General features: G+C 35.0%; 1 protein-coding gene across 1 annotated transcript; it reads left to right on the forward strand.

The window, feature by feature from the left end:
* Positions 1-6,451: 6,451 nt before the first annotated feature.
* LOC129269986 (uncharacterized) lies at positions 6,452-13,639 on the forward strand. Its single transcript, XM_054907424.2, has 3 exons — positions 6,452-6,582; positions 10,391-10,841; positions 11,823-13,639. The coding sequence occupies exons 2-3, from the start codon at positions 10,510-10,512 to the stop codon at positions 11,986-11,988; spliced, it is 498 nt and encodes a 165-aa protein (XP_054763399.2). The 5' UTR covers positions 6,452-6,582; positions 10,391-10,509; the 3' UTR covers positions 11,989-13,639.
* The last annotated feature ends 3,192 nt before the right edge of the window (positions 13,640-16,831 follow it).

A 16,831-nucleotide genomic window follows, 5' to 3' on the forward strand; every position in this document is an offset into this window, starting at 1 on the left:
TGATTACTTACAGCTTTATAGTTTTAATCTTGCCACAAGTATGTGTGAATAACTATCGTACCGTAGGTTTAATGTTCTTTTACTCTGTCATGTCTAAAGGAGTCGGTCGATTGAGGTTTTCTGTATGAAGTCTACATGGCTTATATTGCTACACTCTACTAGGTATGAGATCTCAATTTACACGTTTTTCTGTGCTTTCTATAAAACATAAAGTGGAATATTCTTTCATGCTTCTGTTTTTGTTCATTTGTGGGTAAAATATACAAATAATACTTGCCAGCATGGCTATATGCAATAATTAGATGCATGAGGAGCATGTAATTCTTGGAACAGTTCTAAAATGCCCTAGGCAATTATAGCCCAGGGTGTTTGGACTGTTTTTAAGGTACAATTGTAGGTGATTGAAATTGCCTGAGTTCCGCTTATCACTCGTTAGAAGTAAAATTAAACACCTGTTCATTTATAAGTGTGCTACCAATCATTTCATCATCTTGTAATGGTTCAGAAGTGTGACAAAAAATCTACTCGTCAAACCCTTTGTCATTTTTGTGTGCAGATATAGGGATGGGAACACAGGGGGGGGGGCATTTTAAAATGGAAGAAGGAAGAGAGTAACAAAAAGTTTTTGGTCGCAAACCCCTATTATTCAATTGAGAACCAAAAATATTATGTCACCTTTAGGTTGTCTCTCCTCACTTAATATGGAAATACCCTGGTGCTGCCTGGGCACTACATACCACCTTGTAATACATTAACCTGACAGCTCTCAAATCAAATGAGACTTTAATAATGTGCAGTAATAAACACAGCATATTGTGTGCCAATTGTCTAAATTTGATTGGTCTTTTGTAGAAAGGCAGCAAAAGAACATGTTAACTGCTTTAGAGGATAATTTTAACCGTGCCCTTCAAAGCAGTCGATATTTGTGTACTATTGGCAGTTGCTGTAGAGTATAATTTGTATATTAACCCATAATCTTTGAATACCATGTGGTTGGTATGTATAAAGGCTATTGAGATATAATGGATAGTCTGTTAAGGTTTTGAATTCTTATTCAGGGAAGATTTTTGTTAGCAAATGTTATTGCCATCTAGAAAAACGTAAAGCATTGAAATTATATTGTATATAGAGATTATGTTTATTTTCATTATAACTGTATATGTGTCTTATGCAATTACACAGTAAGTGCCTTCTTACAATAGGAAATTAAAGCAACTCACCAGTTATTCTGTGTACACATATAATTCCATTCTTTCTTATGCATCGTCTGCATACACATAGATAAGAATGGAAAAGAGTTACTCTGTAATTAATTCAATTTATCATCACATTTTGTCCATACATGTATCATATTTACAAAAATGAAAGCTGTAGTAAGTGGCAATTTAATAGTATTGTTATTTTCTGTGACAGTTGGATCATGGACCTATTACAAATGGACATTCAACGAGAGCATTTTATGGCCACCACCTGTTTCTAGCTGTCAAAATTGCTGTCACACAGTTAACTTTCTCTTTGTGCTTTTTTTACGAAGAGCGTCCGTGGCGATTTTTTACTCAATCCCTTCTCGGACCATGACAGTCACCACTTGATCTCAGGCCCTCTTTCGACCAGATACGGTCATGTAAGCTCGATTGCTGCGATCAGGGAAAGTCCCTGCATTACCTATAATGCAATGCGCAATTTATTCTGGTTTTCAATAAATTATTTCATGCTGTCAATATTGTGCAATTGTCGTCTGATCATCAGAAAAAATCCTATTAAATTTCGCCAATCCTCTGGAATTTTACGCCCAAATGAAAATCAACTTCTGACCGAAGGTAAGCGCGACTATCGACATCAATACTGTTTGAAAAAGATGCATTTGTAACATTTTCCGCACATTTCTCCGTTGAATTTTAACTGCTCTTTTGCTGTAGATATGCTGATCTGCAGGGTGATGTCAATGCATTTTGTGAGCGGTTGTTAGCGATGTACGTAAAAAATATGTTTATGCATGCCTTTTTTCTTGTTTCTGCAATCATTTTCATAGCGCTAATGTTCGCTGCTGTGTGTTGCTTTTGATAAAGTGAACGAACAACATCACAATGTGTAGGAGCAGCGCACAATTGATTTCCGCTGTCCATCAGTGACAGCGTAGTTTATGACTGGCTTGATGGGCGTCAGCTGCCAGCGCTCTGTTTATAAAAGGATTAGCGGTGATGGTCTTCGGCCAAAAGGAGGGGATTCGTTGAATGTCCATTTGTAATAGGTCCATGGTTGGATTTAGTTTTATGTATGAAATAGCCAAACTGTGGCACAAAAGGTAACTTTATAAACTCTAATAACGCTTAATAACTTTAACCATCTCATTTGCTCTTAACTATCAAGTTGTCTTTTAAGTTGTGTATATCTTTTCAACTAGCTTTAAGAAATGGCAGCTGTTGGGTAACATTGGGTAACATTTGGGTTTTATTCCAGCAATTGAAATAGTCCATCCTTTCTGTGGGCATGACATCGCTGCATTCATGCTGAAATAAGTGGAGTTGAAAAAAGTGAGAAAGAATAGAATTTTGAAAAATTAAAGATTTTGATCAAAATAAGAATGTTACAGATTTAAAGCCTTTATTTTTTTGGGGGAAAATGTGTCATGCATATTATTGGAGTTATGCATTGGCTTTGATGATGTCATAATCCCATTTTCTCTGTTGTATTTTATTGTATGAAATTCTTATCATTCTTCATACCTCAGTCACATTTACTCTACAGCGGCTGTACGGCGAGTCGTCTGTTTTCGAATCGCCGTATGGCCGCCATAGAGTAAATGTGACTGGGGTATAATGAATGTGCAAAGAATCACTGCTTTGTATGAAATAAGGTACGATTATGGCTGCACATGAACTTGAACTGTGCTCAAACTTTTTTGAGCTTGAAAATTAAATTTCTGGGTTTTCACATAATGAGTATGTTTAATATGTAAAATTATTGTTTTGTTATTCGCCAAACCCATAGTATACATGTATGTCCGACCTATATATGTGGTATGTCTCTGTTATTAAAGTTCAAATAAAAGGATGTAATGTTCTTGTATTATCATGGCTTGAGCAGTAGAGTAAAAGGGGATCTGATATAGGCTGTTTATTTGATGATTTTATTTTTATTTATATCACTCCATTGATACAACTCTACTCATTTTAGCAGAGGTTGATCCAAGGTCTTATGCTCTGAGCCATGTCCTATCAGACTGCTTGAAAAGATTAAATTCTTACATGCGACGGACTGAGAGCTAACCAAGGAGGCTAAACAGTTGCTTCCCGGCTGGCCTTGGATCCATCTCTAAAATTTAGCGATGGACTTGCCCTTTTTTTTACCATCATTATTAATTACCGGTAAAGTGTTTGCTAGAACATTGTTGTATGTGGTTGCATTATTTGTGAACTCATGTTTTCATTTTGTAAGTGCCAAATACAAACACCTTCCTTTGACGTAGTCAAATGCACAAAACTCAACGTTTATGATCTATTTGAACTCCATTTCCTTTCATCTCATGTAACTACACTGAGCAATTTCAGGTATTGGTGTTAGGTGTTGGGGTAAGTGTTGAGAGTGAAAACTCATTCTGTGTAACTGAGCACCATGTGTCATTGAAAGTTCAACACCATGGTAATGTTTAATCATTCATTTTTACTTTGGTGTTTTGGCTGGTGTGTGTTATGCCCCTACTGTTAATACCTACACCAGTGTTCAACACCAGTGTAGACACACTACTTGAAATTATCTTCTAGCTGCAAGTAAAATTTATGTTAAAGACCTTATATATTGGGAGCCAAAACAAGTAAACATGATCTAAAGAAATGAAGAAGTAGAGTACAGTTATACGAGTTTCATGCAATTCTCACTACTGTACCGTACCTGCTGATTACTGTACTTTTAATAGAGACACTTAAATTCACGAACTTTTCAAATGGGCTTTGTTACGCTCACTGGCCTGAATTCAATAATGTTATTATATTATATGAATTGATTTGTGATATCTTACGTTTGTATGTACAAATTATCAATTATCTTCTGGCTTTCCAGATTACGAATTCAATTTTAAAAACAATATGCATGTAAAGAATGTGCTGCTCATATTGATAAAACCTGCTCTAGAACATTAATTATCTGTTGTTTATTTTGCACAGATGTTCACCTGTCTCTTTCATTCAGATTGTACTTTACAGATTTGTCTGATAAAAATCCAGATCTATTGGTTTCCATCCATTTGAGTGCTTATGAACATTTCCAATTTTATTTGTATAACTTTTTTTTCAAAACTGTAATTTATAATCTGGCAAATAAAACTTATAGCACATATAATCACAACTCTGTTTCCATGAGATGACGTCATGCAGTCTCGGTATTTGTGCAAGAAAGCCGATTTTTTTTTAGGCTTACAAATTTGAGTGTTTCTTAGCAAATACTGAGCTGGTAGGCTGTCAATATGTACAAGACGGGTAAAGTTGTATTTTGTTGCATATTAGCGTTCTATTGACAGTATAAAATTTATCGCTTTACATTTTTTCTTTTGAATATACTTCAATGAGCTATTTTCATTTTCTCTATTCATTCAATTTTGAAAGATTTTAATTTAAATCTTTGTTTAGCCATCACTTGGCTTTAGTTGACGAACCTGCATTATGTCCATTTTGTCAAAAGTTAACTCATTTAGAATTAAAAGACTTTAGTCCAAAATTGACAAGCTGTAAAAATCAAATCATATTTTCACAGTAGTTGTTTGCAATATCCTTTTTAAAGAATTATTGGCAGCTTTTCGTAAAGAGCCAACAAAACAGATGCCTCTCTGATATTTGTTTTGTTTTGCCTCATACCATAAACATCTTTGACTGAAAATGTCACTGATAGAACTTGTTGCACCATGTCTGAATTAGCCTTATTTTCTTCGTAATATGTGGATTTATATTTCTGCTTTCATTCTCATGTTAATAAAAAATGTTTTTGACTTATGAAATCATTTTACCAAAAAAGAAGAAAGTTTACATTGATTAAAAGAAACCATATATTGATCTAGCAATAATAGACTCTTTGTTGTTTTGTTTTCCATTTTATTTGATTAATTCAATTGAATGCCAAGGTAACATTTACCTGTATGCTAGCAAGACGTTTGAATAAATAAATACATATATATAATACATAAATTTGTATTTAAAATTAATGGATGTATTATTTTAAATGAGATTAGTATCAAAATTATGGAGTATTTTGGGCTTGGGACAAGACCTTTGGGTGTTTCACAAATATTTAAGTGTGACTTAAAGTAATACTTAGTGCTGATGCGCACATGATATGTTACACGCAATCTTATTGATTAATGAGCAGTAACACGTCCTCTTAGCATAATTTGACCAATTCTGCTGTGATGCCTTACATTCAGCACCCAACTAGACATTTAAGAGCGACTCTAAGTCATACTTAACTCTTTGTGAAACACCCTTCTGATTTTGCCTCCCTGGACATGTGGCTGGTGATGAGATAGACATTTTGAAGAAAAAAATTGTCTCTGGAAAAAATTTGGGGAAATATGATCACAGATATATTGTTGGACAAATTGGCATTTCCTCTTTGTATTTTGATACAAACTTTATAAATTCATAATATTATTTGTACGAAATTTTAACAATTTTGCTTCTTAGGAGTTTTCCACCTTGCATATTCAAACCTTTCAATGGGTTGGATTTCACTTGATACAAAACACTGATTTTTTGTTCATCATGATTTTGGTCAGGTGGTTGATGGGGGAGGGGGGGGGGGCAGGAAATTAATTTTTGTGGCAGAATATAATGAAATATATGAAAGTTCAAGTGAAACTGGGATGAGGATGGAATTATTTAATCCTGAAATTCAAGTCTATAGATATAGATATTGTGATTTGTTAATTTGGGTAATATAAAGTAGTTACTACTACAATGTATTAAAAGTTTTGACTGATATATTTGGAGAGAACATACCAGGTGCATTTGGTGCATGAGGGAGGAATAGACTGATATGAGAGGGTCAAAAAGGTGAAATTATCCAGGGGCATGATTGATGTTTATAAAATTTTCTTTTTACATTGACCCATGATTGCTTATGGTATATGTCTTAACCACCATTTTCTCAAAATAATGCTCCCCTGAAAAAGATAAATTTCCTCTGAAATGCCCCCAACTTTTTTTTACATCACTTCCTTTCTCACATAAATTAATAAATGAATGAACATTTATTTCCTTTTGTACAGTACATTAAAAGAAAAAAAAATGGTACATTTTGTTTTATTTTTAGTTGTATTAACATACACAAATATATACAACCAAAATGCCAAAATGCCCCTTTCCTAAAATCATCTAAGAGCTGACCAAACATGTTTTTTCTCAAGCTGGCGCTTTTACATATGCCCCATCCCAATCTATGCAATACGCTCGTACGATACGCCGATATAGGAAAACATAACAATGTCTTGCGTTATGAAAAGAAGCCTCCACAGATAGAAAACATCCGACGGAATTCCTGCGATCAAAGAAGAGCGGTACATTTGATGAAAGTCATTTTGATCTCATTTTTGAGGTGAGGATATATTTATATTGCATTCATGGATTTTTTTTTTAATGAGTGATGTGTCGGTGAGAAAGTATGGAGTTTTGTGAGGGTGGTCTGACTCTGAGCGGACTGGGCCGAGCAGCGCATGCATTGTCTGTGGTCAACTTGTAATTTTTGTGCCTGGTCCCATCCGTTAAAATCCGTGAGGGTAGTATAATATTGTGTGACGTGTGATGTGATGCCTTAACTTTCATCAAGAAAAACTTAGATTATTCCTCCAAGGAACCCATTTCCTCTTTAGTTTGCCATGCATGATGTATTCATGACCTAAAAATTAAATCCACGTTGGGACGTATAGGCCCTATAGTCTAGATCTAACGTTACTAGATTCTAATATTAATATTAATAAATACTAATAATACCCAGTTGTTGTGTGTCCGGACAGGTTGTGTGTCCGGACGATCAATTTTAGAAAGTCATTTGGAAAAATTTACAAGCGAAGTTTCATCAATTTTTAATACAAAATGTCAGGAAATATTATAGAGAACAAAATAGAAGAAGATTACAACTATTGATTTCGTATTTGTAGTGTAATCCAATAACAAAAAAGGAGGCTTCAAAAATATAAAGTGTCCGGACACCCGATCCCCCATCCTACTAAAAATAAAATAGGGCCTAAATTAAATAAGACTAATAATGGCAATGCCACATGAATTTGCTGTTTGTTTGGCGTCGCTACTAACATTAACAAAATTGGTGATTTAGAGCCAACATGAAGTTCCTCACACATATAAATAAATCGCTGCTGTATCGCATGCGATATGCGCGAGGTACGGGTCCGGTCTGAGCTCGGACCCTCGCCCGCGCATGCGATGTTTTGAAATCGTGTGAGGAACTTCATGTTGGCTCTAAATCACCAATTTTGAGACTGATAGAAGCATGGAAAAGAAATGAAACTTGGTGTAAAGTAAGAATATTAGTTTTAATTGATTTTAAAGATCGTAATGTTGCATGAATTTTATATTTTCCCCCCATAAAATCCCACCTTTGTCACTCGGAATATCAGATAGAGTTCACGGTCTCAAAGTTCGGGTAGGTGGAGTGTAGTGTAGCGGTAGTGAAGTGGAGTGGAGCCTGCACGAACTTCGCTCGAGGTACTAACAAGTTAGAGTTTAGACCCTGTTGATTGAAGGGGGCCCCATGAGGCATGACGATGTCTGCGCACTTTAAAGGTCAAGTGCACCCCAGAAAATTGTTGATTTGAATCGATGGAGAAAAATCAAACATAACGCTGCAAATTTCATCGAAATCGGATGTAAAATAAGAAAGTTATGACATTTTAAAGTTTCGCTTATTATTATTTCACAAAACAGTTACATGTAAATGCACAACTCAGCAATATGCAAATGAGAGAGTCGATGATGTCCATCACTCACTATTTCTTTTGGTTTTTATTGTTTGAAATTATACAATATTTCAATTTTTACAGATTTGACAATAAGGACCAACTTAACCTAACCATAAACTGTTAAAATAATGGTAATTCTACATGTTCAGGGAGAAATAAAACTTTGTTTCACTTGACAAGGAGGAGAAAATAAGAATATTTCATATAATAAAATACAAAAGAAATAGTGAGTGGGTGACGTCATCAGTCTGCCAATTTGCATACCGACCAGGATGTGCATATTATAACTGTTTTGTGAAATTAAGCGAAACTTTGAAATGTCATAACTTTCTTATTTTACATCCGATTTTGATGAAATTTTTAGTGTTTTGCTTGTTGGATTTTTTCTCCTTTTTTCAAATCAACTTTTTGTTGGGTGGACTTGTCCTTTAACTAAAAAAGTCTTAATAATCGCTAGAGGGTATTCATTTGTCTCGTAATCTACTATGGTCAACAAGGAAATTTGTGATCACTCTCGCTAAAAGTGTTCACTAGCTTACAAGTTCACGAGCTTTCGAGTGCCGCTGCAACTCTTAAAAAGTCTTTTAAGATAAAACATAATTTTCTTTTTATTCCAAAAAAAAATCAATTGACAATGTTTCTTATATTGTCATGAATAAGTGCGCCAAAAATCTCACAAAAATGTGAAAGAAAAATATGATTATCTTTAAGAAAATTATTAACATGATTAACGGAAGATATAACAGTTAAACCTTGAGGCTTGACAAGTCATTTTCAGATTGAAAAATAAAATGGTGCCCCATGTCTGTGCACCCAATAACTTTACACACGATTTGGTAAAAAAGTCTTCATTTTGAGGTCATCCCATGACATGAAATTACCTAAAAATCAATATTTTTTCCACCGTTTTGAGTAAGATTTTTTAAATGAAATACCTCTCTATGTATTGCAGGTGTAAAATTGAGGAGCGTATCTTATATATGAGAATCATGCAGGCACGCATGTGCACAGAAAAGGGGGAATGCGTAGACTTGGGGGACCTTACCATATATGGAGGCAATGATATCGATTGTCTGATTTTGTCAGAGTAAATCATGTCAATGACGATGATGATTGACAAGGTCATTAATGGAATGATGACCACAAAAAAAGATAAAAAAACCCACTAAACCCAGGCCAAACACAACAACTGTTGACTGGTCTCTGAATGTTGGTGTCAAAGTTTATTTTGCACTAAATTCCCTCTTGTAAGATGGTCTCTGGGTTGGACTCTCTTTTTGGGGTAATCCATTTTTTGTAAACTCTTAAGACGTGACAAAAAAAGTTAGTAAATTGACTAATGTGGAGCTGGCACAAAGATGGTAGTTTGGACGTGCGCAGCGATATTCAATTCCTGTATTGCTGGCATAAGGGCATTCGCTCAGTCATGTGCTACATAAAGAAACGCACAATGTTCTTGAGAGTTGCCTGACCAACAAGAATTAAATGCGTAAATCCAATAACCCCTATGCTAGGCAGTTGATGAAATAGTCATCCATCGCTATAATAAAAAACTAAGTAATATTAAGTAAAATGCATTTTATTATTTTTATAAAGATTTCAAAAGTGTTTCATATTTTTTGTATTGATTTGCATTGAGTCAAGTGAAAGTTTGCAGAGTTTAGAAAGTTGGAAGCTGAATAATATTAAATCCCTAGTTCATTTAGACTTTGAACTATACTTCAGCCTCTATGGTTAAAAAATATAAGAATCTTGGCAATTCAGCCTTTAGATTAAAAGACATTTATTTAGGAATAAAAAGAATTAAATGATGAGGTGTATATTTGGGATTGAATAATTATATTATATTGGATGGCTCAGAATGGAATACAAGAAATATTCCAAGAGTTCGGGAAAATATTCCACGAATCGCAGATGAGTGGAATATTGGCCCTAACGAGTGGAATATTTCTGGTATTTCATGATATAACGCCATCCAATATAATTATTATCATCTATCCCACCCCCCCCCCTCAAAAAAAAGAGGGAGAAATTTGATTTAACAAGTCATATCACTTTAATATCACATTATGCCATTATCACTTCATAGGATCAATTTTGGTCGTTGACATGCGACTTGCCTGTAGTTTATTATGACGTCATCGAGCGTAGTTGTGCTCTATGCTGCACATCGCATTGCTTTCATTGTTGTATGCGTTGTATATTTCACGCATTCGTGCACGTACCCTAAACTGTTGAATAAGCTCTCATATTCAATAGCTAATTTTGTACAGGAGCCTATGGGATATTTGTCGGATTTCGGTCCTTTTTAGGGATAAGCTCTGATACTGCACGGGCAATTGATGCAGACCAAAATACGCGTTTTTAATGTATCGCTAGAACACTATATAGATGATAATGAATGTTACCAATTCTCATTCGACACAGATAGCCAAAAGCTCATCTCAATGCAAGAAGCAAAGGTGTCTACTTTAAGACAGCTATTAGCTTTTCATCATGAACTATAGACCATGAGCTCATCATAGTAAGACATTGATGTCATCCCCATGGCAACGACAACAAGCGAGACGCTGCCTACTGCGCCGAAGGATCGGAGTGACAGCCACAGCTCTTGTGATAGCAGTTGTGGGGTCACCACTAACAGTGGAAGCAGCAGTGGAAGCAATGCTGGAAGTGGAAGTAACAGCGGTAGCAGCAGTAGAAAGAATTCTCTGACTGCCAGGACTGTAGGCAGTAAGGGAAGCAATGGAGGGAAGACTAGCTCAGGAAAGAAACATAGTGGGGAAGCGTACATAGAGGGCGACATCAAGTTAAGATTTCTTTGCCCGGAGGATGTAGAAGCTGTCAAGCAACTCTGTAGGGACTGGTTTCCTGTCGAGTAAGTTTACCTAGTAACCATTTATAGCAACATTTTATGGACACATTAAATTGGAGCAAGTGTAGGATAAAATTTAGTGGATGCATGAAAGAAATGTCTTCACATTGAGTTCAGATTTAAAAAAAAAAGTAATACAAAGAGTTTAGTCTTTGTTAACTCCAGCTTGATGGTATATGTAAAGCCGAGGTGAACAATAAATGTCTATGAACAGATGCATGCTAATATACTGCGCAGACCCATGGACTTTGCAAATGTTTCAAAACTTGTTCCCTGTCAAAAAGGTTAAAAAGGATATTTGTTTTTTATAGTGAAATTTAATTCATGTCTCGGGTCTTGTTTCATATAAAAAACTTTGTTTCAAATGAACATAATTTTTATGTTTTTTTAACAAATTATGAAATGCAGACCTTTGAAAACCTTGTTTGCTTCTAGAACTTTAAGTAATATTACCATGAATTCACCTTTGATTTGAGTTATTTTGGCATAGGTCAGCTTGTGTATAATATCTTCCAATTGAAGTTCTGCACAACTTGTTTGTTTTTGAAAGATATATTCTATGGATAGAACATAAAGTTATTTACTCAGTTTAAACAAATTAAGGAATTATAATTATAATAATAATAATAGCGATATATTTACCCAGGGTAGCCACTTCAGTTCCGAAAACTGTTTTCCCAGCGGGCCCTGCTATTATTACCCCGGCTTTAGCTGGGCTGCCTAGGCGCTCAAGCATTCAAGGATTTAATCCTGCTGGGTACCCATTCACCTCACCTGGGTCAAGTGCAGCACAGTGTGGATAAATTTTTTGCTGAAGGAAAACACGCAATGGCTAGGATTTGAACCCACGACCCTCTGTTTGAAAGGCAAGTGTCAGAACCACTAGACCACGACGCGTCCACCCTGACCATTCACCCTGTCATCCTAGCATAATGCATACTATATGACTGATTTTTTTTTATTGGTTATATTATTTATTAACAGGTATCCTGATTTCTGGTACAAGGATATTACAAATGATAAGCGGTTCTTTTCCCTTGCTGCTGCCATTGGCTCTACCATTGTGGGTTTATTAGTGGCGGAGGTCAAGACTAGAGCCAGATGTCACAGAGAGGTTAGTAAAAAAGATAAAAGTGGCATTTATATATAGCGCGAATTAGCCAGATATGATAATTTCTGAGGCATCTTAAAATTATTATTACCCAGGCTTAAGCTGCTGCTTCTAGCACACATTGCATTCAAGGAATTAATCCTGCCTGGTATTCATTCACCTGGGTTGAGTGCAGCAAATTGTTCATTGATTTCTTGCTGAAGGATAATGTATGGTCTGCTCTCTGGAGTCTTGTCTACAGGTTTCATGCTGATGCAATGCCTTTGATGAGGGTAGTAATGTTATTGTATATGTTGTTTTGTATTTTGTTTAATACTACAATCTAATCTACCAACATCACAATATATTGGTTTAGTGAGATTTTTCTTTGCAGTTAGGTGTACATGTATTTATACTTAGGTCAGTCTCCAAAAAAGCATTAATCGTTATTTTCCACTCCATCATCATCATCATCATCTTGTGTCCATATTTCTCTCAATTAGTTGCAAAATTTTAAGTGATTGATGTACAGTTTCTCAGGTGTAGGAGTGTGGTTTGGTGAGAATGTGCATGCATCGGTTGTGTGTGGATTGAATTTGAAATGGTCTAAATGCTAAAATACAGTGTGATCATTTCTGTTGAAATTTATCGGGGGGGGGGGGGATTTTGTTTCATAGATCTATGTCTGACAAAAATGGAATTCCCATGATGCATCACTAAATTGGTCAGACCATGCTCAGGGGAACTTTTACCTATAGTAAATCAATGTAACATGTTGTCCAGCAGTTAAGTATGACACATTTAACTGCTTGTTAATTATCCCTCAGGTTTTATTGATGAGATATACAATTACTTAACTAAATCAATACTTAGAGATACTATAAAAGTTCAGCCTTAAAATGAAGCTTCATTTACGATAATGTATACTGTGGTGGAACTACTACCAATGGAAGAGTCTTTCCTTTGATATGAATGATGTAGTAGTTTCATTTTTGAGCTAAATTTGGACAGGCCATCTCTTCTACAAAAAGAATGTTGCATATTAAATGGTCTGTGTTGACCCAATAAAACATGCAATAAAAAAAAAAGAATGTTGCATAAATATATGCAAATACGATTGTACTCAAACCATTTTCATTGGTTATAGACATGATTATCTTTCAAATGCAAAATGAATTTATGTAGTTCTGAACTTGTATAGGGTAACTTTTGAAATGTAATTCTGCTGAGCCACTTTACCGGTATCTGAGACTCAATGGAATGCAATGGAGATCTCTGGACAGGGTCTATAAGAGGAAAATCAGGGCCAGTCACCAGGGAATCTGAAGCCTACATGTACATTACACTGAGCAGTGGTATATCTTGAAATCAGGGAGGATTGGTGTCAATAAAGAACACTCTCCCACAGTAAACCTTGTTTTGTTGTGTTGCTTTTAATTTGTGAATATAATAGGAAATTGACTGAACTCGTCCACACCTCACATCTCAATATGAATGTTGGCAAATTCATAAAAGAATAGTTGTTTAAAAAGTGGAAAGATCAAATGTAGGAGCCTTATTTGTTTGAAATGAATTTTGTTGCTTGAATTGGTGCTTTGTTCTACATGTATACAGTTACAACATATTTTACAAGACTATTTAACGATAACAAAGTTCAGTTTTATTGTCTATTACTACTATGTAAATACATTTAAAGAATTTTTTTTTTCTTGATTGTTCAAGATAAAATCAAGAAAAATTCATGTCCTATCCATTGGTTCTTAAAATTCATATTGTAAGCTCTATTTATTGGACAATATTTTTTTTCTTCACCATGATAATAAATGATAATACAAAAATAGAGACACGTGCAAGGATCAATATAGCCCACTTTTCATGATTAGATGCTCAAGGAGCTTCAGAGCATTTTAGAGAAAGGAAAGACAAGAAACTACATGTACATGTACAATACATGACAGGTTCAATCATAAACTAAGTTGTCTGTTAAAAATAAGATTCTTACTTCATATTGTGTGTCTTTAGGTTGTCCCTATAAATGGATGATTTCTGACTTTTCAGGGCTTTTTCTTTTACCTCAAGCCAAGGGCTACTTTTTGTGGAATAAACAAGTGATTAATTTATTTTTTATATTGATTTTCTAATATTCTTAAATATTACTTTTGGCAGATCTTGGGGGATTGCTAGATGGTAAATGCCCTTGTTCTATCTGGAAATTTATAATAGAAATAATAATGATTAATATATTGTCAAATAGGTAAAAAATGAAATATTGTATAATTCAAACGATAAAAAACAAAAGAAATAGTGAGTGAAGGATATCATCGACTGTCTCATTTGCATGTCACTGAATTGTGCATATCACTGTTTTGTGAAAAATAAGCAAAACTTTAAAATGTCGAATAACTTTCTTATTTTACGTCCGATTTTGATGAAATTTTCAGCGTTATGCTAGTTTGATTTTTCTCTATTTATTCATATCAACATTTCTCTGGGGTGGACTTGACCTTTAAGTGTCAATATCGAAATGGAAAGTGCATCTTGTTGGGATATCACAATTTATCCCAAAGAACTATGTAAGTAGTACTTGTTTCATGTAATTATCTTTAACATACCAATCATTTTTACATGCTCATCCAATTTGAAAATTGATCACAAATTCAACATTCTCAATTACATTTTTTATATTGCATATATAATAAAGTGAGATAAAGCATATAAATTTGATTTCTTTAGGAGATTGAAAGCTGGATTTATGGTTAAAAATCATACATTGTATGTCCTTTTTGCATTTGAATATTTTTTCTTATAAAAATTAAAAAAGCCTCCAGAATTGATCAAATAAAAATAGAAAGCTACATAAAATATATGTTATCTACACCTGTACATGTATAATAGGTCTACTGGGTATATATACTGTAGTTCCACAGTATAAGTATTGTTGCTGTGCATAATACCTGAAACTAGACTCTGATGATACATGGATATAAATATCCAGATATTATAAGGGTGGGCATGCATGTATTGTTTATGGCAATGAAGGGTAATTATCTTTGTTTAATTGCTCATTTTCATGGAATCAATCTGTAATTTTATTTATCATCCATTCTTGAAGGGTCCTTTTACTTTAAGAGTTGTGATTGATCCGATCAACCACAACTAGAAATCAAACAAAGCCAATGGGTGATTTCAAGTACGGTGTACGGTGTTGGTGTTTAGAGCATAAAAAGGCAGCTGAACCAATCTCCGACTCCGGGCTGGGTTCAGAAGAACGATACCGATCGCGTTATTGATAGCCTATGATGTCACGCCTCTGCTCTGCACTGCTATATCATCTCAACTTTACGTGAGAAGTTTTGACGATGAAAGTGAAATTGGGGAGAAATTGCATTAAATTCTCATGGTACAGAATGCCAAACCTGAGCTTAATCAATGCAAAAATTCAAAAGAGTAAACATTATTGTTCAGCAAAATATATAAAGCTCAAATGATTTGTACTCATCTTAAATGTAAAAGCTAATTTTATGGGGCTGTTTCATCGTGTTTGCTGCTTGTTCACGAGCTTGAGATTACCAACACCAACACCGATTGAAATCATGATTTTCCCAATCACTGGGGGTTGGTGTTGGTGAATGGGAAATTACAGGTAGATCGTCAACACCAGCCGCAATGCTGGCTTCAGCAGACGACATTCAACACCAGCTTTCAACATGAAATATGTAATATTATCCGAGGTCAATCCCAACACCAGCCTTATTTCAAGTACGATGTTGTGGCTGGTGGTGGTGTTGTCACAACACTAGCACCAGATTTCAACACCGTACTTGAAATCACCCAATATGCATTATGTCTATTCAAATTGTTTGTTCTGACCAATCAGTGTGTCCCGTTTGGGGTGCGTTTATTCGCCACTTTTTCACCCTAACATCATGATTTAAAACATGTTTTGGAACACATTTCAGCAGAATTACATTCACCGTTGTGTTTTAAGAATAAAAAATAAAAGTAAAAATTAAGCCTGAGTCATATCGATTATTTTGAAAACCGGTGTTCGACAGCTTTAATTCGATCGAACATTGATGCATCGAATGTTGAAGGCGGGGAAAATCGAGTCAATTTTATTTTGCTCCGTCCGTCGCGTCAATGCACTATGCACGCACTGCGCTAGCACTGACGACGGAGCAAAGTTCGTTTGTATTTTCCATGATCACAAAACACAAAAAAAAAGGCCGGGGACCAAAGCAGAATTCTTCCCAAAATATCTTCAACAATGATATTTGCAGATGACAACATATAAGTTTAAAATGAAACAATATTAAAGACATGAATCACGCAGAGTCGATCCGAATGATTTTCAGTCAACTATAGCATTCGCAGTCCAGACTCGCACACACCTAGCCGCCCCGTCCGCAGCCCCGTACCGTACACTCACTCTCCTGAAACGACAGGCGTGCTTGCCAACCAGCAAACAAGTGCACCTAGCGGAGAGCACTGTAACTTGAGATCGTGTAGTTGGATCCAAAATGAGCTCCAAATTGATGAGAATAAATATAATACATAATTTTCTCTGGATGGTCATTTGAATTGGTATTTAATGCTGATATAACGATTGTGAGAAAAGATTGTGGAATATGAGTTATGACGATGTTCGAGAATTAATCCTGATATGATAATCCATCTTTTTTTAATTGTAGACACAAGTTCACAAGAGCATGCGATCGAAATAAATACAAATGTCTCGGATCGAGCTCTGAATTCATAAAAATTATTATTGGATGTTGAATAATTACGATTTAATAAGATTGGCCATACTAAAAATATTGACAATGTCAGCAAAGTATGTTATGTTCATATGGAAGTATTAAAATTGTCATTATCTTTATTTTTATTCCATCAAGACGTCTCC

Source organism: Lytechinus pictus, chromosome 10, assembly GCF_037042905.1.
Source record: "Lytechinus pictus isolate F3 Inbred chromosome 10, Lp3.0, whole genome shotgun sequence".
Taxonomy (NCBI): domain Eukaryota; kingdom Metazoa; phylum Echinodermata; class Echinoidea; order Temnopleuroida; family Toxopneustidae; genus Lytechinus; species Lytechinus pictus.